At 56.3% G+C, this 18,132-nt stretch overlaps 1 protein-coding gene and 1 long non-coding RNA gene across 7 annotated transcripts; one reads left to right on the top strand and one right to left on the bottom strand.

The window, feature by feature from the left end:
* Positions 1 to 1,409: 1,409 nt before the first annotated feature.
* On the top strand, positions 1,410 to 18,018 carry Samd14 (sterile alpha motif domain containing 14). 6 transcript variants are annotated; one of them, XM_047546079.1, is made up of 12 exons: positions 1,412 to 2,179; positions 3,662 to 3,738; positions 4,453 to 4,588; positions 5,403 to 5,457; positions 11,949 to 12,110; positions 12,506 to 12,794; positions 13,515 to 13,602; positions 13,697 to 13,771; positions 13,851 to 14,010; positions 15,061 to 15,180; positions 15,286 to 15,441; positions 16,248 to 18,018. In XM_047546079.1, exons 4-12 carry the CDS (start codon positions 5,446 to 5,448, stop codon positions 16,401 to 16,403), a joined length of 1,218 nt encoding a protein of 405 aa, XP_047402035.1. In that variant the 5' UTR covers positions 1,412 to 2,179; positions 3,662 to 3,738; positions 4,453 to 4,588; positions 5,403 to 5,445; the 3' UTR covers positions 16,404 to 18,018. The 6 variants fall into 6 exon arrangements, with proteins under 6 accessions (XP_047402030.1, XP_047402035.1, XP_047402034.1 ...); XM_047546076.1 differs by having other exon boundaries at positions 1,415 to 2,179; positions 11,949 to 12,115; XM_047546074.1 differs by lacking the exon at positions 4,453 to 4,588 and having other exon boundaries at positions 1,410 to 2,179.
* LOC124980491 (uncharacterized) lies at positions 8,806 to 12,752 on the bottom strand. The gene is made up of 3 exons (XR_007107818.1): positions 12,375 to 12,752; positions 9,327 to 9,423; positions 8,806 to 9,140 (listed from the first exon to the last, which is right to left on the bottom strand). It is a non-coding gene; the product is annotated as an uncharacterized LOC124980491 (long non-coding RNA).
* Positions 18,019 to 18,132: the final 114 nt, after the last annotated feature.

Raw genomic sequence — 18,132 nt, 5'->3', positions numbered from 1 at the left:
GGGAATTTCTCAGCTCTCAGCAACTTAGGCCTCTTAAGAACATGGGTCCTCTCAAGTCTAAAAGCATCCTCCCCCAGAATGCCCCACCCCCAGCAGTGTCCTTACATTCATCAACCCCCAATCTCTTGAGATCTATATGAGCTATAGAATCAATCCCCCACTCCAGATCTCAGCCTGCAAACCACATCCTCTTTAAAGACCCCAGACAGCCCAAATGAGCTATCACCAAAGACCCCACCCCCTCAGCCCCCTATGACTGCCAGCAGATTCTGTAGACACCCAGAGTCCCAGACTGCCACAGATCTCCTAGGATGCCCTCAGTTCCCAAAATTCTGTCTTCACCCACAGTTCTGTGCAGCTTCCCACAGACCCTTGGAGGCCTCAGACTACAGATAGCCATGGGCCACGAAGGGGTTCTCCCTCTCCAGCCTCTTGGCCTCTCCCATGAATGCTGGACCCTTCTCCAGCTTCACCACCTGCTCCTAAACCACTTTCCTTCTAAGTCTCTAGCTTCGAGGTAGAGAGTAACAGAACACCTACCTCATGGGTTTACTGTGAGGATGACATTAAATTACTTGAGAAGTACTTAGTAGGGTGCCTGACACACCTCAAGCCCTGCCTATGGCAGCTAGTTGTTGATTACATGATCTCTCCTGGGTGGCCTGCCACCACCACCACCCCCAACTGGCTCACCCGATCCAAGTGTAGTTCGTCCCTCCTTACAACCAACTCAGCTCTAGGGCTTCCTGCCTCTAGCCAATACCCACAGCCATCCTAAACCCCTGCTCTCCCTCAACTTTGTCCAGTCGGCCTGTCACTTTATTCACTTCTCCATCCTGAATAGTTCTCAACTTGATCTTTGCTCTTTCTGCCCCCTTCTGTCGTTTCTTCACAGCCTCCTGAGGGGGCTCGACCTTAGGATGTCCTCTACTATCAGCCTTCCATTGAGGAGCCCAAGGGTTCTTCCCAAAATGCAGGTCTGCACTCCTCCCTCCCCCATGGGTAGTAGAATGAAATGCGAACCTCCCACTGCACCTCCGCAGCATCAGCTGGCCTGCCCCTCTGGTCCCTCCACCCGCAAGGCCGAAGACCGTGGACACTTTTCCCCTAACGTGTCCCGTGGTCCGCAGGAGTAGCCAGACACCTCCTCCTCTAGGAATCCTCCCTGTCCACCCTCCCAGACCAACCGGGCGCCCTCGCGTGCTCTCCCTCCCGGCTGAAGTGTCCTCTTGAGACCCGGCCTACAGCACCCGGGCTTGGGAGGGCCTCCCGACTGCACGGCGAGCGCCACGGCCTGGACTGGGTCGGCTGGGTTCACCGTGGTCCCCTCCGGCTTCAGCGCCGGGCTGGCTGCTGGGCGGGTGTTTTGAATGAGTGAGTGAGTGAGTGAGTGAGTGAGTGAGTGAGTGCGTGAGTGAGTGAATCAGGAGCCCTCACGGACCCTGCAGACTCGGCGGCAGCCCGGTGGGGCCGCCTCCCCGGCCGCTCCCCTGCCCCCGCGCAGACTCCAGTGCGTGGCGTCTCCCGCGGGCCGACAAGTAGCTGCAACTAGGATCCCCGGGCCGGACCGTGGCGCCCGCCGCCTCCTTCCGCTCGGATCTCCCGCCTCCGCCCCCTGCCGCTCGCTCTTTGTCTCCCGGGCGCCCGGCCTCCCCGCCACGCGCCCCCGCATCGCCCCTTCCCGGGAACCCCGTCGACCCAGCGGACGCGACGCTGAGCGACTCCGCCTGCCAGGCCGAGGCCCCGACCCGCGGGCCCGGCGGGGGCGGGGCGGGAGGTGGCGCTCCACCGCTCGCGCGCGCGCTCGCTCTCTCGCGCTCTCTCTCACACACTCACACACTCACACACACTCTCACACACACGCACACACACACGCACACGCACGCACACACGGAGCATCCTCCCGTCAGGTCTCCAGGTCCAGCCCCGCCCGCGCCTCCTGCTGCCTGCAAGCCTCCCCCTGTCCCCAAACTCCCCCCACTCTCCATTTCTCTCCGGCTCCGGGACCCTCCCCGCCGGCCCACACCCCCACCCGGGATGGAGCGGCTTGAGCCAGCCCGGAGCCCCCCGCGGCCGGGGTGACGGTTCCTCGCCTCTCTCCTGCCCGGCCCTCGACTTGAGCACCATGGGCCCGAGGGGTTCGCGAGGCGCCAGCCGCTGAAGATGACCGACGCTAGAGGTGAGAGGCCGGGCCCCCTGGGGTGGACGGGGAAGCCGGGCGGGGGGCCGCTTGGCCCGAGTGGGGTTGGATGGATCCGAGCGACAGGAACCTTTTTTCCCCTATCCCTAGGGGGACCGCACGGGGCTGGGGAGCTGGGCTGTCAGGGGAGGGGGCGGAGATAGGATTTGTGTCCCTAATCCCCTCCCTCTCTCCCGGAGAAATTAATTTAAAAAAAAAAAAAACACTGGTGTGGGGGAAGGGGTAGAGGGCTTAACTCCTTCTTGCCCAGCGAGGAGTTGGACTAGTGGGTTGGAGAGAGACTGGCCACCCTCTGTGATTAGGGAGAGGGGGACCCTGGGAGTGAAATAGGTAGCTGTCCCCCACCTCCTCTCCATGTCCAGCGGCGCTTTAGGAGGGTGTCAGACTCCTGCAGGCTGTCCCCAGCCTGGGGCGAGTGGAAGACTGGCCGCATAGGGAGGGGCACAGCCTCCCTAGCTCCACGACCGCCTCTCCCCCAGCCTGCTCAGTCCACCCTGCCCGGCCTTCCCAGTTGCACTTCCCCCCCCCACACCCCCCCCCCCCAACTCTCCTCCGCCTCTTCCAGGGCCCCTTTCTTTCCTCTAGCCTGCAGGCAATGGCTCTCTGGCACCCCACCCTGGGCCCCCTCAGGGCTCCCAGCCCTCTGTCTTCTCCACTGCTTTCTCTGGCCCCACTCTCTGCTCTTTCTTCTCAGCCCCTTTTGGACCCTGCCAATCTCTGTGACTGGTGTTCCTACTCCTGCTTCCTCCCCAGACTGTGTACCTTTTCTTTTTCTTTCTCCTTCCCTTGGCTCCCATATTTATTTTTGAACTCACCTGCTTCCCTTTCTCCCAGAAAAAAGTCAGGTCATGATGGCACCTCCAGAAATTGGCAATTGTGGGGGAAGAGAATGGTCTGGCAATGGAGTGTCCAGAGGAACAGGTTCATTTCTATCCTTGGATGGTTACCTGTCTAGGAGAGAGAGAGAGAGAGAGAGAGAGAGAGAGAGAGAGAGAGAGAGAGTGTGTGTGTGTGTGTGTGTGTGTGTAGGACGTAAGGTTGAATATCTAATTTTCCAAGACTCAATTTTGGAAGGAGAGGTGGCAGGGTCAGGTGACCTTCTGCATATCAAGCTTCCCTAGAGTTCCCCCATGGGGCAGTGTAGGGAGGGTTGGGTCCCTCCTTCCCCTCCCTCACACACTGCAGGGAGCTGGCTGGAAGAGGCCTCTGTGCACAGCAGGGTCTCAGTCCTGGACTGGGTCCTTGAATAAAGAGCACATGAGCTTTTCCTTCTCAGTGTCTAAGAGGAGACACCACTGCTGCCCTCAGAGGGCCCCCATTCTGATGGGAGAGGCAGCTCCTAGCTCAAAAGCCCCTATTCTGATGGGGGAATACAGGACTCTTGGGGAGCTCCCATCTGATATGGGGAGATAAGACCCATGTAGGGAATCAATGAAGTCTGAAAAATTCTTCATTTCCCAGTGTGTGGAATTGGAAGCTATGCAGAAAAATAGAAGGCAGGAGAACTACCTAGGACAGCTTTCTGGAAAAGGGGACAGGTAAGGCTTTGTGATCCAGTGAGAGAATTTGGTTCATTCTTAGGGGTAACCTCCCTTCTCATCTGACCCCTTAGGGCAGGAAGAACCAGTCTAGATCTTGGCTATTACTAATCCCCAGAGTTCAAGAATGTCGGGAAGATTCCTGGAGACCCTGCATCACTGACCCCTCCCATATCTCATTCTGCTCAACCAAAGGCATCCATGGAGTCTGGGGTGGAGGTTGTTTAATTCTTCCCCTAATCCTGGGCCATGTGTGTATACCAGCTCCCCTGTCTCTATCCCATCCCTTCCTCAGGAGTACCCCAGGAATTGCAGGCCATCCCTCAAGATAGCACTGAGAGACAGGAGAGGTGGTCAAAGCAGAGTTCTGCCTCTTATCTTCTGCATCTCAGTTTTCACATCTGAAAAGTGGGAATACTAAGCTCACAGTGAGACCATAAGGAACAGAGGTGAAGCGGAAGGCATGTGCCTAGCTTCCGTGCACCTGTCAAGTACATGATCTAGCCCAGTGCCCTGCCCTTCTCCTAGGGACCTGAGTGTTAGAAGTAACTGAAGATCATGTCTTGATTATACAGTGTCCTCTTCTTTAAGCCATCAGTGACTCCCAGTTTCTTCCTTGTCTTCTCATCCAGTATTTCGCTACATCTGCTAGGAAAGCCTGTCCAAATGGTTTCACCTGCTATATTCTGCTTCCCTATCTGCCATCCCTTTCAGCTTCCCACCAAATGAGCAAACAACAACAAAATATCTTGGTCCATCCACACTCCTTCCCAGAACATACTTGATGCTTCTGAGCATTGACTCCTCATACCCTCCTGCATCTGTGCGTCTGTCAAGAACAGTGAGAACTGTGAGTCTGCCTAGAACAGTGGGCCCTGCTGATGTTGCCAATTTCCTGAACAGCTCAGAAGGGCAGGTGGTGAGGGCCCCAGTGATGGAGGATGGAGAGGGGGGAAGCAGGATTGGATGATGGATGGAAGATGGATACAGAACTGGTAGTTGCAAAGATGGGTGGATGGATGGATTGAGGTAGGTGTTGGGTGGATATTGGATGGATGAGATAGATATTAGACAGGTGTGGGGGATGGATGAATGAATGGATGGATGGGTGGATAGTCAAGCAGATGGAGCAGATGGGTAGATAAATAGGTAGGTGGATGAATGGAAGACCCTGGGTTCTGGTTCTGTATTTGCCATTAACTTGCTATGTGATGATAGGTTAGCCACTCTCTCCTCCTTTTCTGTATTTGTAAAATGAGAGGATTGGATTTAATAATCTCCATGACTTTTCCTACATTTGATGTTGGACAGTTTATGATGATTGAAAGCTTTTAGGAGATACAAGTGATGGAAGGGCCCAGGACAGTGAAGAGCCCTGTGTGAAGGCAGCAGCCAGTTGGCTTGGACCGCCTGCAGGGCCCAGCCTGCATCTGTGCCAGGACTGGCTTCAGCCAGGCCCTTCTGTTTGTGCCTGCTGCCCCAACACCCCCAGTCTAGAGGAGGACTCAGATGGCTTTTCTTCCAGGGCTGGAAGAGGAGCTTTGAGGGAAAGTGAGGGACCCTAGCAAGCTAGAAGCAGGTATAGCCATTGAAGTGTCCCCTGACTTGACCAACCTGAACCTCTTATCAGGGTCTCTTTCTTTTTCTCCACTTGTCCTCCACAGCTCTCTTGAGTCATGGCTTCTTCAAAGCTCCGAGAACCCACAGATGAGGTTTTTGGTAAGTTCTGTGTGGCTCCATTCCTAGCAATAGACACAGCCAAAAAGCACTTCTTCCCAAGGCCACTGGGCATTGAGTGGGGGAACGCGCGCATGCGTGTGTGTGTTGTGTGTTGAGGTGTGACTCTGACACTACTATCTTAGTGGGTCCTCGTCTGCAAGTACTTATCTTGCTCCAGTACTCGTCCACACACCCCGATCTCACATGCACTATATCATTCATTCTTACAATAATGCTGTTTAGTAAGTCCATTTTACAGATAAGTACAGAATGCAAAGTGTTGAAGTGACTTGCTTTAGAGATCACATAAGTTATTTGATAGGCCTGGGGCTAGAACCCCTGACTGCCTGATTCTCTGCTTTTGGTCACTGTGCTCCACACCTGTATATTCCAGCCCAGACAACAGGCATCGCCTCCTAGTCACCTCCATGAGTGCATGCGACCTCGCTCCATGGCCCTCCCTGAAATCAAGTGCAACACACATACAACCTCAGACCCCATAGCAGCCCCTCATGCTGGTCTGCATGGCCTTGTCCTCAGCACGCACTGGGTTGCGTGCACACCCCGTACCTTCATATGGAGATAGACTACCCCAGTGGGGCAGCATTCCCAGCAGGCCCTGGGGCGCAGACACTGTTTTCTGGCTGGATTAGGGTGTGCAGCCTGGGGAGCTCCTAAACCTAGAATACCAAGGGGCTCCCAGCTTCTCGTCCCTGCCTTCCTATCTATCTTGCTTCTCCTTCCCTGTCACTGCCCCTGACCGCAGTAACACCAGGACTGCTGCCTCCTGGCTTCTGAGGAACACTGCTTCCCACCCCAGGCTCCCAGGGGCTTCACTGGGTCCCTGGGTCCCTGTGTCCCCACAAAGGCCCAGCTCAACCCTTGGCCTAGCAGGGGAGCTGTCCTCCCCTGGGCTTTCCTGCCCCCTCCCCCTCTAGCCTTCACTCAGGCTCCTCACCCAGGCCCTTCCTGTTTCCCTACTCTGCTGAGGTAGCTGGGGCCTTGCTTCCTGATGGGAGAGGCAATTAAATATTCATCACTCCCACTGCCCAGGCAGGAGGGGAAGAGCAGGACGGAGCAGGGAACTGCAAGAGGTGGAAGAAGGGGTTGAGGGGCCTGGTAGACCAAGGGGCTCAGGAGAGGCTGGCCGACCTCACCTCAGAACCTCTAAACCACCAGGATTCCCTTTGCCCTCTAGACTGTCCCATGGAAGATGACCGTGGTGCCCAGAGTCAGGAGCAGAGGGCCCCTCTCCTTGGCACAGGTTGGCTGAGCAGCAGCTGAGTGCCAGGAGGGTAGCTGGGAGCCAGGAGACCTGGACACTATCCTTAACTCCCTCCTACCCTAGGCCAAACCTTTCTTCCTCGACCTTCAACTTCCCCACCTATGAAGTTGGGGGTTGGACTCAAAGTCACTCCCATCTTTCTTCAGAAGGGATGCAGTATATTTGGTGGCTACAGATATGCCAGACTGCTTGTCTTTAGTCCTGGCAGGATCTTACCAGCTCAGTCAAATTAAGACTGCCCTGGGGATTGGTAGTGTCCCTTCCTCCTGGGTTGTGGGAGGTAGAATGAGGGAGTAATTGTGAAGCACTTAGAAGGCCTGGCACGGAAGAGCCCAGTGGGGAGTAGCTCTGCCTCTTCTGCGGTTTGGTCTTCAGGGCTTGCTGCTACCAGGTCATGACTGGGGAGTCTGGGTGAGGGGTGGAGGGCGGGGAAAGGAGGACCCCTCGCCGGTTCAGCCCAGGGGCTGTGGACACCAGAAGCAGAGCAAGTGCAGCCGAGGGACCAGAGGACCGAGTCAGGCCTGGGTCCAAGAAATCCGTCCTCAGACAGCATCTGCCCCCTCAGAACCCCCTGCCGCTGCCCCAGTCCACTGCAGCTACCTCTCTGTGTCCATCTTCCCCTTTCACCAGCCCATGCCCAGCTCCTTACAGGCTGTGCTGGTCCCCCGGCTGCTCCTCAGACACCCCAAGCCCAAGCCTGCACCATTCCCTCTCCTTAGGAAACTCTGGGTCTTTCTACAACCTCAGCTCTATTGTCAGCCAGGCTGAGGCCTTGTCTAGATAAAGTAGCCCACAGGCATCCTTGTCGCCTCAGCCATCCAGGAAAGATCCACAGGCTCCTGATGGGTGCCAGGCTCTGGGGAAAGGCAGCAAAGAACAAGGCAGATCAAGTCACTGCCCTCAGGGAGCCTGATTTCTAGGGTGGGGACAAGCAGGGGCACATATCATGAGAGCTCACAGAGATAGACAAGGACAAACGTCCTGTGAGGCCTGAGGAGGAGGGAGCGGGGGTGAGGCGCTAGAGTCAGCCAGACAGAAGGGGTGGCATGCTGGCACTGAGGGAGGGTGGGCGCAGAGGCAAAGGCGGGCGTAGATTCAGGTGTATACACGGGTGGGTGCAGGCAATTCAGCACTGCTCGCCATCAGCAGCAAATGCCCATTAGGCAGTCTCCAAGTTGCAGGCATGATGAAGCACTTTATGGGGATGATTCTACTTAGTGCACACGACAAGGCTCTCGGTAAGATACTGCTGGTTTGACCCCTTTCTACAGATGAGGGAGCCAGTACCTAATGTAAGTAAGTGACTTGTCCAGGTACACCCAGCAAGCGACAAAATTGCACTTGACCTGAGCCACACGGCTCCAGAGCCCATGTCCTTATGTGAGGTGTAGCATAAGAGTCTGGAGCAGGAGGAGTCTGGGAAACAGAAAGGTGGGCGGGGTCTCCAAGATCTTGAATGCAGGGCTGAGGAGCTGGACTGTATGTTGGCTGTGGGATCCCCTACCCCACACGCCAGCGGGTCAGAGCAGGAAAGTAGAGAACATGGCAAGAAAGGTGCTTTAGAAAGTTCCTTCAAACCCGTGGAAGGTGTGGGGAGGGAAGAATACACAGATGCAGAAGCCATGCTCTGGGATGGCAGAGGTGGGGGCAGCTGGCAGAGGCCTGAGCTGAGGCAGTTCAGTCTAGACGGGGAGAACAGGCACCCCATGTGTGCAAAGAAGGCCAATCAACAGGACTATCTTCTTTTATTAAAATAGTACTTACACAAATGTTGGCATGGTGGCACACGCCTGTAATCCCAGCAACTCTGGAGGCCGAGGCAGGAGGATTACAAGTTCGATGCCAGCCTCAGCAATTTAGCAAGATCCTCAGTAACTTAGTGAGATTCTGTCTCAAAATGCAAAGTAAAATGGGCAGGGGATGTACTCAGTGGTAAAGCAGCCCAGGGTCTAATGCTCCAGGACCAAAAATAAAATAATAAAAAATAAATTTAAGGCCAGGGCAAGAAGATTACAAATTTGAGGCCAGTCTCAGAACCTATCCCAAAATAAAAAGGACTGGGAGTGTAGCTCAGTGATAGAGCACTTGCCTAGCATGTGGGAGACCCTGGTTACTGCAAAAACAAAAATGAAAAACAAGTACTTAACTAAGTGCCTACTATGTGCACTATGTGCCAGATGTTGTCCTATGCCTGGGGTAGTGAACAAGATAGAGAAAAATCTGTCCTTGTGGAGCTGACATTCTAAGGAGTGAAGACAGACAATAAACTTAAATAATACAATATGCTAGAGAGTGATAAATGACGTGGAAAAAGTAGGAGTGGGGTTTTGGAGTGTGTATGGGAAGGCGACATCAACTGAGTGGTCTGGGAAGTCCTCCATGACACTGAGCAAAAGACCTGAAGGAGGAGAGGCAGAGAGGTATGTAGAAATCTGGCCAAGGGCTCTGTAGGAAGAGACATGCAAAGGCCCTGAGGTGCAGGCTGGACTTGGGTGAGGAAGGGTGGCTGGAGGGAGGGAGAGGAGCAGAAGCTCTGAGGTGAGGGGAGCACAGATTGAGCCCCTTGGAGAATTTGGGTTCTTACTCTGTTTGAGATGGGAAGTCACTGGAGGGTTCTGTGCAGAGGAGTGACAGCCGACAGGTTTCATTAGGATCACACTGGCTGCTGTGCTGCAAAAAGACTGCACATGGGAAAGAAGGGAGGAAGGAAGACCAGCTAGGGTGTTTTTTAATAATAATCAAGGCAAGAGATGATGGTACCGAGCTGTGTGTTCTCCCCTGCCCTCCTCTCCTTCCTCTCCATGTGTGCATGGGTGAGTGTGTGTATACACAATCATAAACAATATTTTTTTAAAAATATCAACCATATTTTTTTCTTTGTATTACTGGGGCCTTGCACATACTAGGCAAGTGCCCGCTGCTGAGCTCCATCCCCAGCTCCCAGCCATGTTCAGAATTAGAGAAGAGTGCCAGGCACGGTGGCGCACACCTCTAATCCCAGGGGCTTGGGAGGCTGAGGCAGGAGGATCGTGAGTTCAAAGCCAGCCCCAGCAACTTAGGGAGGCCCTCGGCAACTCAGCAAGACCCTGTCTCTAAATAAAATATAGAAAGGGCTGGGGATGTGGCTCAGTGGTTAAGCACCCCTGGGTTCAGTCCTGATACAAAAAAAAAAAAAAAAAGAAGAAGAAGTAGAGAAGAATGCATTGTCCTCTGACATGTGCTCATGTCCTGGTCACCCCGCTTCAGCATGAGCCCACTCACAGCCAGCCTTGTTTCACCTCTATCCCTTCCATTCTCTGCCCTTATTACTCTGGATTATTTGAACTGAATCCAAAACATCATATCACTTCATCATAAATATTTCAGTACGTCTAGATATATTTTGAAAGCAGAGCTAACAGGAATTCTGGCTGGATCTGTTTGTAGGATGGGAGAGAAAGAAGTCAGGGATGACCCTGGGGGCTTGACGAGCACCTGGATGGATGGAGCTACCAAGACGGGGACCTGGGGGAGCAGCTCATGGGGAGGCACAGCCCTGGGTTTGGCTTCACCGTAGAAGTGGAAGGAGCCCACAGGGCACGTCAGTGGAAGTGTTGAGTGGGCAGTTAGACATGGACGTTACCAGCTGGGCGTGGGGCTGAGCAGGGAGGGTAGCCCGGAGCTGCCTGACCTGGGTGGCTTGGCTGAGCAGTGGAACCTTTCAGGGAGCCAGAGAAGAGAGAAGTCTGAGGCAGGGCAGTGTGTTTGTTTTGATGTGTTGAGTTTGAGGTATTGGGGGTCCTGTGTCATGTCGGGTTCCCTGACCATGGCCTGAGTGCCCAGGCTTGGAATTCAGGGGAGAAGTCAGCTAGAAATAGACGTAAGTGGTCATTAAGCCAGGGGTGCCTTTGGGGGTATCTGCAGAAAAGAGGGAGGAGCAGGCAAGACAGGGTGGGGGTGAGGGATAGAATGGGGTCCTGAAGATCCCAAGGGAGGTGAGGAGGAGAAAGGTCTTGAACCATGCTGAGGCACAGGAAGAATCTTCTATTCAGAGACCCTCGTGCCAAGGTCAGGGCCAGTCCAGCATGAGGGCACCGTTCCCAGGTGGGGCACACAAAAAGTGAAATTGATCAGTAAGTGCGTGTGTGCATGATCCACCGCGTCTGCCGGCTCTCCTTCCTTCAGGACCTCGCATTGGGCCACGGACTGCAGACGGGAAGGACAGGCTGCAGAGGCCTGTGGGGCCTTCCTTCCTGCCTCTGCCACTGGCTTGTGGGAGTCCCTGGGCCTCACTTCAAATGCAACTCCCCAAATGCTCACCAGTGTTATCTCTGAATAGAACCCTAAGAGCAACACGGCAAGTGTCCCCACAGGGTCAGATTCTGGAGCCAGTCTAGCCAGGCTCAAATCCAAGACTACCGCTAGCTGATGGCTTCAGTCAAGTGACTTGACCTCTCTGAGCCTCAGTTCGCTCAGCTATTCAGTGTGTATAGTAGCTGTGGGAGCCTCCTCTCCCTGGGTTTTTTTATTTTTATTTTTACCTACTAGAGATTGAACCCCAAGGGCACTTAACCACTGAGTCACATCCCCAGCCCTTTTTTTTTTTTTTTCTTTTAATTCTTTAAATTTTGAGACAGGATCTCACTAAGTTGCTTAGGACCCTGATAAATTGTGAGGCTAGCCTTGAACTTGTGATCCTCCTGCCTTGGTCTCCCCAGTCACTGGGATTATAGGCATGTGCCACCACACCTGGTTCCAGGGGTTGTTTTGAATGACAGATGATGTTTGTAGTGTCTGACGCATTGTAGATGCTTCTAAGGTGGCAGCCGTGATCCCCATGATGTCTGCAGCCTCATCCAGTCCTTCTCCCCAGAGAGCTTTCCTCCCACATCCCTAGAGATGCCGCCCCTGCTTCCCTACTTTCAGCATTACATATGCCACCTGGTCATTTACAACACCCCTCCAGACCTTAGGAGCTGGGTTGGTGTTCCCCCTCTGACCCCTCCAAATATGACTGCTCTGTGCCTCTGCGAGGGCTGTATTTATGTGCTGGTGTGATTAGCTTCCTCCCAGCCTCTGTGTGTGTGGGGGGTGCTGATTTCCGTCTCCCCTGGACTGGCAGTGCCTGGCATTCAGAAGCACTGGCTGAACGTCTGGGGTGTGAACAAGGTGGACCTCTGGGCTTGACACCTCCAGGGGATTGGTCTCTGCCCCTTCTGGTTTGCAGATCTGGACTTGGCTGTGCCAGAGACCACCAGACTGGACAGCAGTTTACACAAGGCCCGGGCCCAGCTGCTGGCCAAGGGCCGAAGACACCGGCCTTCCCGCTCAAGGCTTCGGGACAGTGCCAGCTCTGCTGAGGACGGTGAAGGTTCCGATGGGCCTGGAGGCAAGGTTGGGGCAACACACACACACCTCCCCCCCTGGGCTTTCCCAACTTCCAGGGAAGCCTCCAATAATGCCACTAAATGTCAGCTGCAGTTCACTTCCGGCTGGCTCCTCCTATTAAAGAAGCACTTGTATTTGCCCTGTTTGTAAGCTGCCCAGGACCCAGCTTACAGATCAGGAAGCTGAGGCCAGCAGAGGTCCAGTGTCAGTCACAACGGTTAGTAAGCAAAGCAAGCAGACCTCGACCCTTCCCTATGTGACTCACCAGGGGACCCTGTCCAGGCCCTAGCAGGACTCAGGAGCCAGCTCCAGCACCGTGGGCAGGGTGCGCGGGTCTCCTCACCCTTTGGGAAGGGAGAAGGAAAGTCCTTGGTGAAGGGCTGTTCCCTCCCCCAGGTGACCGATGGCTGCGGGAGTCCCCTGCACCGGCTGCGCTCGCCTTTGCACTCGGGTCCGGGCTCCCCAGCCGGGGGCTCTTTCTGCCTGGAGCCTCCAGGTTTGCGGCGCAGTCTGGATGAGGACGAGCCGCCACCTTCGCCGCTCACACGCTACCGGCCCCTGCACAACGCGGCCTCTCACGAGGGCCTGGCCGCCGCCTCCAGCTCGCCGCCGCGCTCCGCGCCCTCCTCGGACAGCTCGCCCAGCTTCGTGCGCCGCCACCCGCGCGCAGAGCCGCACAGCGAAGGTGAGCGCGGGCGGCGCCCCTGCCGGTCTGCACCGGCATTGCAGCTGCCCCAACCGCACCCCGCGACACGGAGTTGGTGGCTGCACCAGTGGAACGGGGTGGCTGTCGGGCGTGGGTGGGGAGAACCGGGGAGAATGAGCACCAAGGTTCATTCATTCATTTATAGAGCAATTACTATATGCCTAACACTGCTGGGTCCAGGGCCACAAACAGGGCAAACAGAGGCAGCCCTTGTCCTCTGAGTTTAAAGGCTCAACAATCAAATCATCCCTTAATTAAATGTGCAGTTAGAAAGTGTAATAAGTGCTACTCAGGAAATGTGCATGGTGCGGAAGTGCCTATTTTCAGGGTGTCTGACCTATTGGAGAGCATCATCAAAGACTCCTCTGAGGAAGTGACATTTGAGCCATGATTGGAAGGCCAGGATAAAATGAACAGTAAATAGTAGTGGTCGCTAATTTGTCGGTTTGTAAAGTGCTTTGCAGTGTGTAAAAGACTTTCTGAAGCATCCCAGTAGGTATCATGACATGTACGGGATTATTACCCCCACATTTGAAATGACAGAAGCTCAGAGAGAGAAAGTGACTTCTCCTAGGTCACACAGCTAGTGAAGGACACCAGAGCCAGGTTGGCTGATTCTAAGTCAAGAATATGCCAACCCACCAAAGAAGACAGGCAAGCCACTGTACTGGCTTTTTTCCCCCCTCTGTCCCCTGAAAGATGACAGCCGGGATGCCAGCCCTCCTGAGCCTGCCAGCCCCACCATCGGTCTGGATAAGAAGACTCGCCGAAAGTTCCTGGACCTGGGGTGAGTGAAGGGGGGGCCGCCACACAGGGCTGGAGCTGCTGGGGTAAGGCCAGCACAGTGGGCAGCTCTGCCATTCCCCCTGCCCTCCCCCCAGGGTCACCCTCCGCCGAGCATCCACTGGCAAGAGCCGGAAGGAGAAAGGCAGCAACCGCCTGTCCATGGGCAGCAGGTAAGAGGTGCCCAGCGCCCACCCTCAGCTCCCAACCTCCCCTTGGTGTCCACACCCATGCTGGATGCTCTCTTCACAGGGAGTCGGTGGAGGGGTCTGGTCGGTCAGGGGGCTCCCCGTTCCTGCCCTTTTCCTGGTTCACAGACAGCGGCAAGGGCTCGGCGTCCTCGGGCAGCGCCACCTCCCCCGCCTGCTCTCCTAAACACGAGGGCTTCAGTCCCAAGAAGTCAGCTTCACAGGTAAGCCCAGGATTTTCTTGCCCCAAAACTGGCTCCTGGACTCAGGTGACACAGAACATATTACACCCTGGTCAGATGGGATCCGGGCCTTCCTGGAATCCTTTTGTCCACCTCAGAGCCACTGTGTGTTCCATGACCATCCGTCATCCGCGTTCATCCGCCTCTGAGTGACTCACTGCTTCACTCCCTCACCGCCTCCTCCGTTCAGCGCTCCTCCCTGAACACCGATGCCCTGCTGTTCACCCGGCCTGGGGTCTCTCTGCCCGCTACGGGTTCTGCCTGGCTCAGGTCTGACGCAACACCCAGTCAGGAGCTGGGCCACCTGTTTGTTGGGTGATGCTTCAGAGATACGGAGATGAATAGGAGCCCAGGCTAGTGCTCTGAGAGCTCACGGGCTGCAGGAGGAGCAAGTCCGAGTGACAGAGGCAACCCCGAGTGTGTGCTTCCGTTCTCACAGCGCTCTGCAGTTCACAAAGCCCCAAGCACACACTTGTGCTCTAACAGTGAGCTGGCAGAGGTAGGCACTCTCCTCTCGTACAGGTGAGCAAATGAAGCCCCAAGAGAGGGGACTTGCTCACAGACTTGCGCAGATTTCATCGTAAAGCTCCATGGCCCCCAGCCCTGGGGACACTGTGGTGAGCAGGATCCAGCGGAAGGCCCTCATAGAACTCATAGTCCAGTGAGGGCACCTACCAGCAGGGTGCCACAGGAGGCAGGTCCCAGGGACACGTGAGCCAAGCCAGGGAGTCCTGGCGGTCTTCCTGTAGGAAGCAGCACCAAGCCCAAGACCTCTATTCCTGCCAACTCTTCCATGTGGCTGAGTTCTAGTCCTGTGTCCTCCAGATGGCTGCCTGCCTCTCAAAGGCCACAGGTCCTGACATCTGAACGAGTCACCAGGTCCTATACCTGCCCAGCTCCTAGGGCACTGAGCTACTTCTGGTGCCTAGTCCAGGACCTCAGCCCCATGGAGACAGGATGGTAGATTCAGAGGGCTCCCTCAGGCCTGGGGGTTAACTCATTCCTCAGTAGCACACGCCCCTTCCTGTGTAGGAATCCACCCTGAGTGACGACTCCACGCCCCCCAGCAGCAGCCCCAAGATCCCGAGTGGTCCCCGGCAGGAGGCCAAGTGTTCCTACCCCTACCACACGCTGTCCCAGTCTTCGGATGAGGTGAGCAAGGCTGGCCACCATGCCGGCTGGAGCCCCGATCTCTGGTTCTGCCAGGTGTGCATGCCACGGCTAAGCCGCGCCCTCATTCTCCCATCTCTGTCCCAGTTCCTGGATGAACCCCTCCCTACTGTCCAGCACTGGACCAGCCAGCAGGTGGGCCAGTGGCTGCACAGTCTCAACCTGGAGCAGTACGCAGCCGAGTTCGCAGCCCGACAGGTGGATGGGCCCCAGCTCCTGCAGCTGGACGGAAGCAAACTGAAGGTAGGTCAGAGTGCAAGGATCATGACCCAGACAGAGCCTGAGGCAAACTTCAAGGATGAGGAACCCCTCATGCTGACCTTTGACCCTCAGCCCCACCTCCTGAACTGCCTTTCCACTCTCTCCAGCCACTGCCCTGACCTCTGACCCCTAGGCATGGTCTTTGGTCTAATCTTTATGTTCTAGTAGGGGACCCCAGTTCGGCTGGGAATTCAAGCCCACCACTTGAGCTTGATCTAACTTTGGGACTGCCCCCTGACCTTTGGTACTTGCGTTTTCCAGTATCATGGGGAAGCCAGGCCTCACCCCTGGTCAGGTGGGTCCCATTCTGTCTCAGAGGCTAGTGGTAGTAGTGTGCCATGGGGACAGGTTGGGGGAGTGGCCTCTGAACTCTGCTGGAAGGTTCCTGGCCTCTCTCTGTTCTTACCTGAGTTGCTTGGGGAAGAGGTAGTAAGAAAGTCTCTGGTAGTGGGGAGGGACCTTGGCCTCAGAGCAGCTGTGATCTTGGGCAAGTCACTCCCCACCTCTGGGCCTCGGCAGGTTGGACAGGTTTGTGTCAGGTTGAAATTCCAAGTGGAGGAATGGGAGGCAAGGATGGGGGAGGCCCAGTGCCCTCGAGCCTCATCTCTCCCACCCACTCCAATTCCATTTCTCACCGGGGCTTCTGATCCTGGGCCAGTCACAGTGGGAGGCAGAGGCTACACTTCAGGTGTATAGCTGGGACAGAAGGAAGGCCCAGGCTGTGTTGGCTGGACCTGAACCTGGAGGGTTCTGGGACACTGTCCTTCACCCTGGGATTTTCCCCTCAGAGCCTGGGGCTCAGCAACTCGCATGACCGGGCGCTAGTGAAGCGGAAGTTGAAGGAACTGGCAGCAGCTGCAGAGAAGGAGCGCAAGGCCCAGGAGAAGGCTGCGAGGCAGCGGGAGAAGCTGCGGCGCCGGGAGCAGGAGGCCAAGAAGAGCTAGAGGCGGGCAGGGTGGCACTGGCACCTGGGTGCGGGCAGCCACCAGGCTCAGCAGGCACAGGCCTCACCAGGGGGGTGGGCCTGGGCGCCAGGCTTGGGCTGGCCTGGCCCCACACTCTTGGGGGGCACATGCCCTCTCTCACCCTGTCTGGACCCAGAGTCCCCGGGAAGGGAGACCCCAAGGAGAGGGCCCAGTAATAAATCCAATTCCAAGGACTTGTTTGGCACAGAGTTCCTGGGGAGGCAGGTAGCAGCTGAAGGGAAGAGGGACAGAGAGGCCCGGGCTGATGTAAGTCCAGAAACCCAGAGGAGCTGGGGTCAGGCTGGCCCTCTGCCCTCGGCCAGTGTGGTGCTGGGCATGAAGTGAGCTAGGGTGCCTGCCTGCCTCCCAGAGGCCCTGCACCCAGCAGGGTCTCCAGCTCAGAGGGTAGTCTGGGCATCTCAGCAGGGGGACAGAGCTGTGCCTCTCCAGCTCTTTAAGGTGGCTGTGTTGGGGGAGAGCTGTTCTGCTCCCCAGGTAGATCAGTGGGCATTACAGCAAGTTGCACTCAGGGTAGACTCCCAGACTCAACAGGAGAGTAGAGAGAGCAGGAAGAGATGACTGTGGCCTCTGCAAGGATTAGGAGAAGACATGGAGGACCAAAACCCCTTTTCTCCTTCCCTGTCCTGTGAGTCCCAATGCAAGGATGGCATCCAGGCAGGGCGGCAGGTCTGCCCCTCTGGGGCCCACTCAAGAGTGGGTCTCTCTTGTGCTGGCGATAGAGCCCATCACGTAGAGTGCCCGCCTCGCATGCGCAAGGCCCAGGTTCGAGTCCCCAGCACTGTGGCATCGTGGAAATAAGAGTGGGTCTCTCACCTGCTCTCCAGCCAGGACTCCTCCTCCTGCTCCCTCAGAGAGCACCCGAGCCCTTGCTGGGGGCAGAACACACTTGGGAGCAGTGGCATCAGAGCCCGCCCAGTGCCTCAGCCAGCTGAACCCCAGCACTTCACCCCAGCCAGCAGAGGCCAAGTCTGGGGTCACCTGGAAGCTGCTGGATTGGAAGGGTCCACTGGTGCTCCCCATCGGCCCCAGTCAGTGAGGAGCTCAGGGGGCTCTAGAACTGGCAGGCCGTGCAGGCTGCAGCTCACGGGCTGCAGAGAGGTCCAGGAATAACCCCTGGGTGGGGATGGCATCTGTCCTTTTTGGAAAGTGTCCAGAGACAGGTTGTCCAGGTACCATGCTGGCCGGCAGCCAGCCCAGCTTCTGGGGCCTTCATTAGACCTACCAATGGAGCCAGGGGCTTCTGACTAGAAACCCCTCACCCCACTGTCTGCCTGGAGTGGCGGACGGGACCAGTGCATGCTGACCCCATTCCTGCCCAGGGGCTGTGGCTCAGGGCCAGGGTCCCCTCCCTGAGACCAGCGCTCTCCTCCCCTCTGCCATCAGGCTGGGAGTGGGGCTCCAGGGACAAGGAGCAGTTGGGGGCACTGGCACCACCTGGGCCTGGCAGAGGGACTGGTGGGAGGCGGGAAGGCATGTGTGTCCTTGAAGCCATCAGAAGCTACCGTGGGTGTCCACCTGCATGTGAAGGGGGGAGGCAGTTCTCAATTTCTTTCAATAAACATTTACGATGTGCCAGTGACTCCTGTCTGCCGGTTGTGGGGGTGGGCAGGGACACCAGGACGAAGCTGCGCCAAGTGTGGTGGAGTGACAGGCCTGTCACTGGGTGCTGGGCTGTCAAGTGCACGCA

The sequence above is a fragment of the Sciurus carolinensis genome, chromosome 3, assembly GCF_902686445.1.
Source record: "Sciurus carolinensis chromosome 3, mSciCar1.2, whole genome shotgun sequence".
Taxonomy (NCBI): domain Eukaryota; kingdom Metazoa; phylum Chordata; class Mammalia; order Rodentia; family Sciuridae; genus Sciurus; species Sciurus carolinensis.
This window is presented reverse-complemented; position numbering and strand designations above follow the sequence as displayed.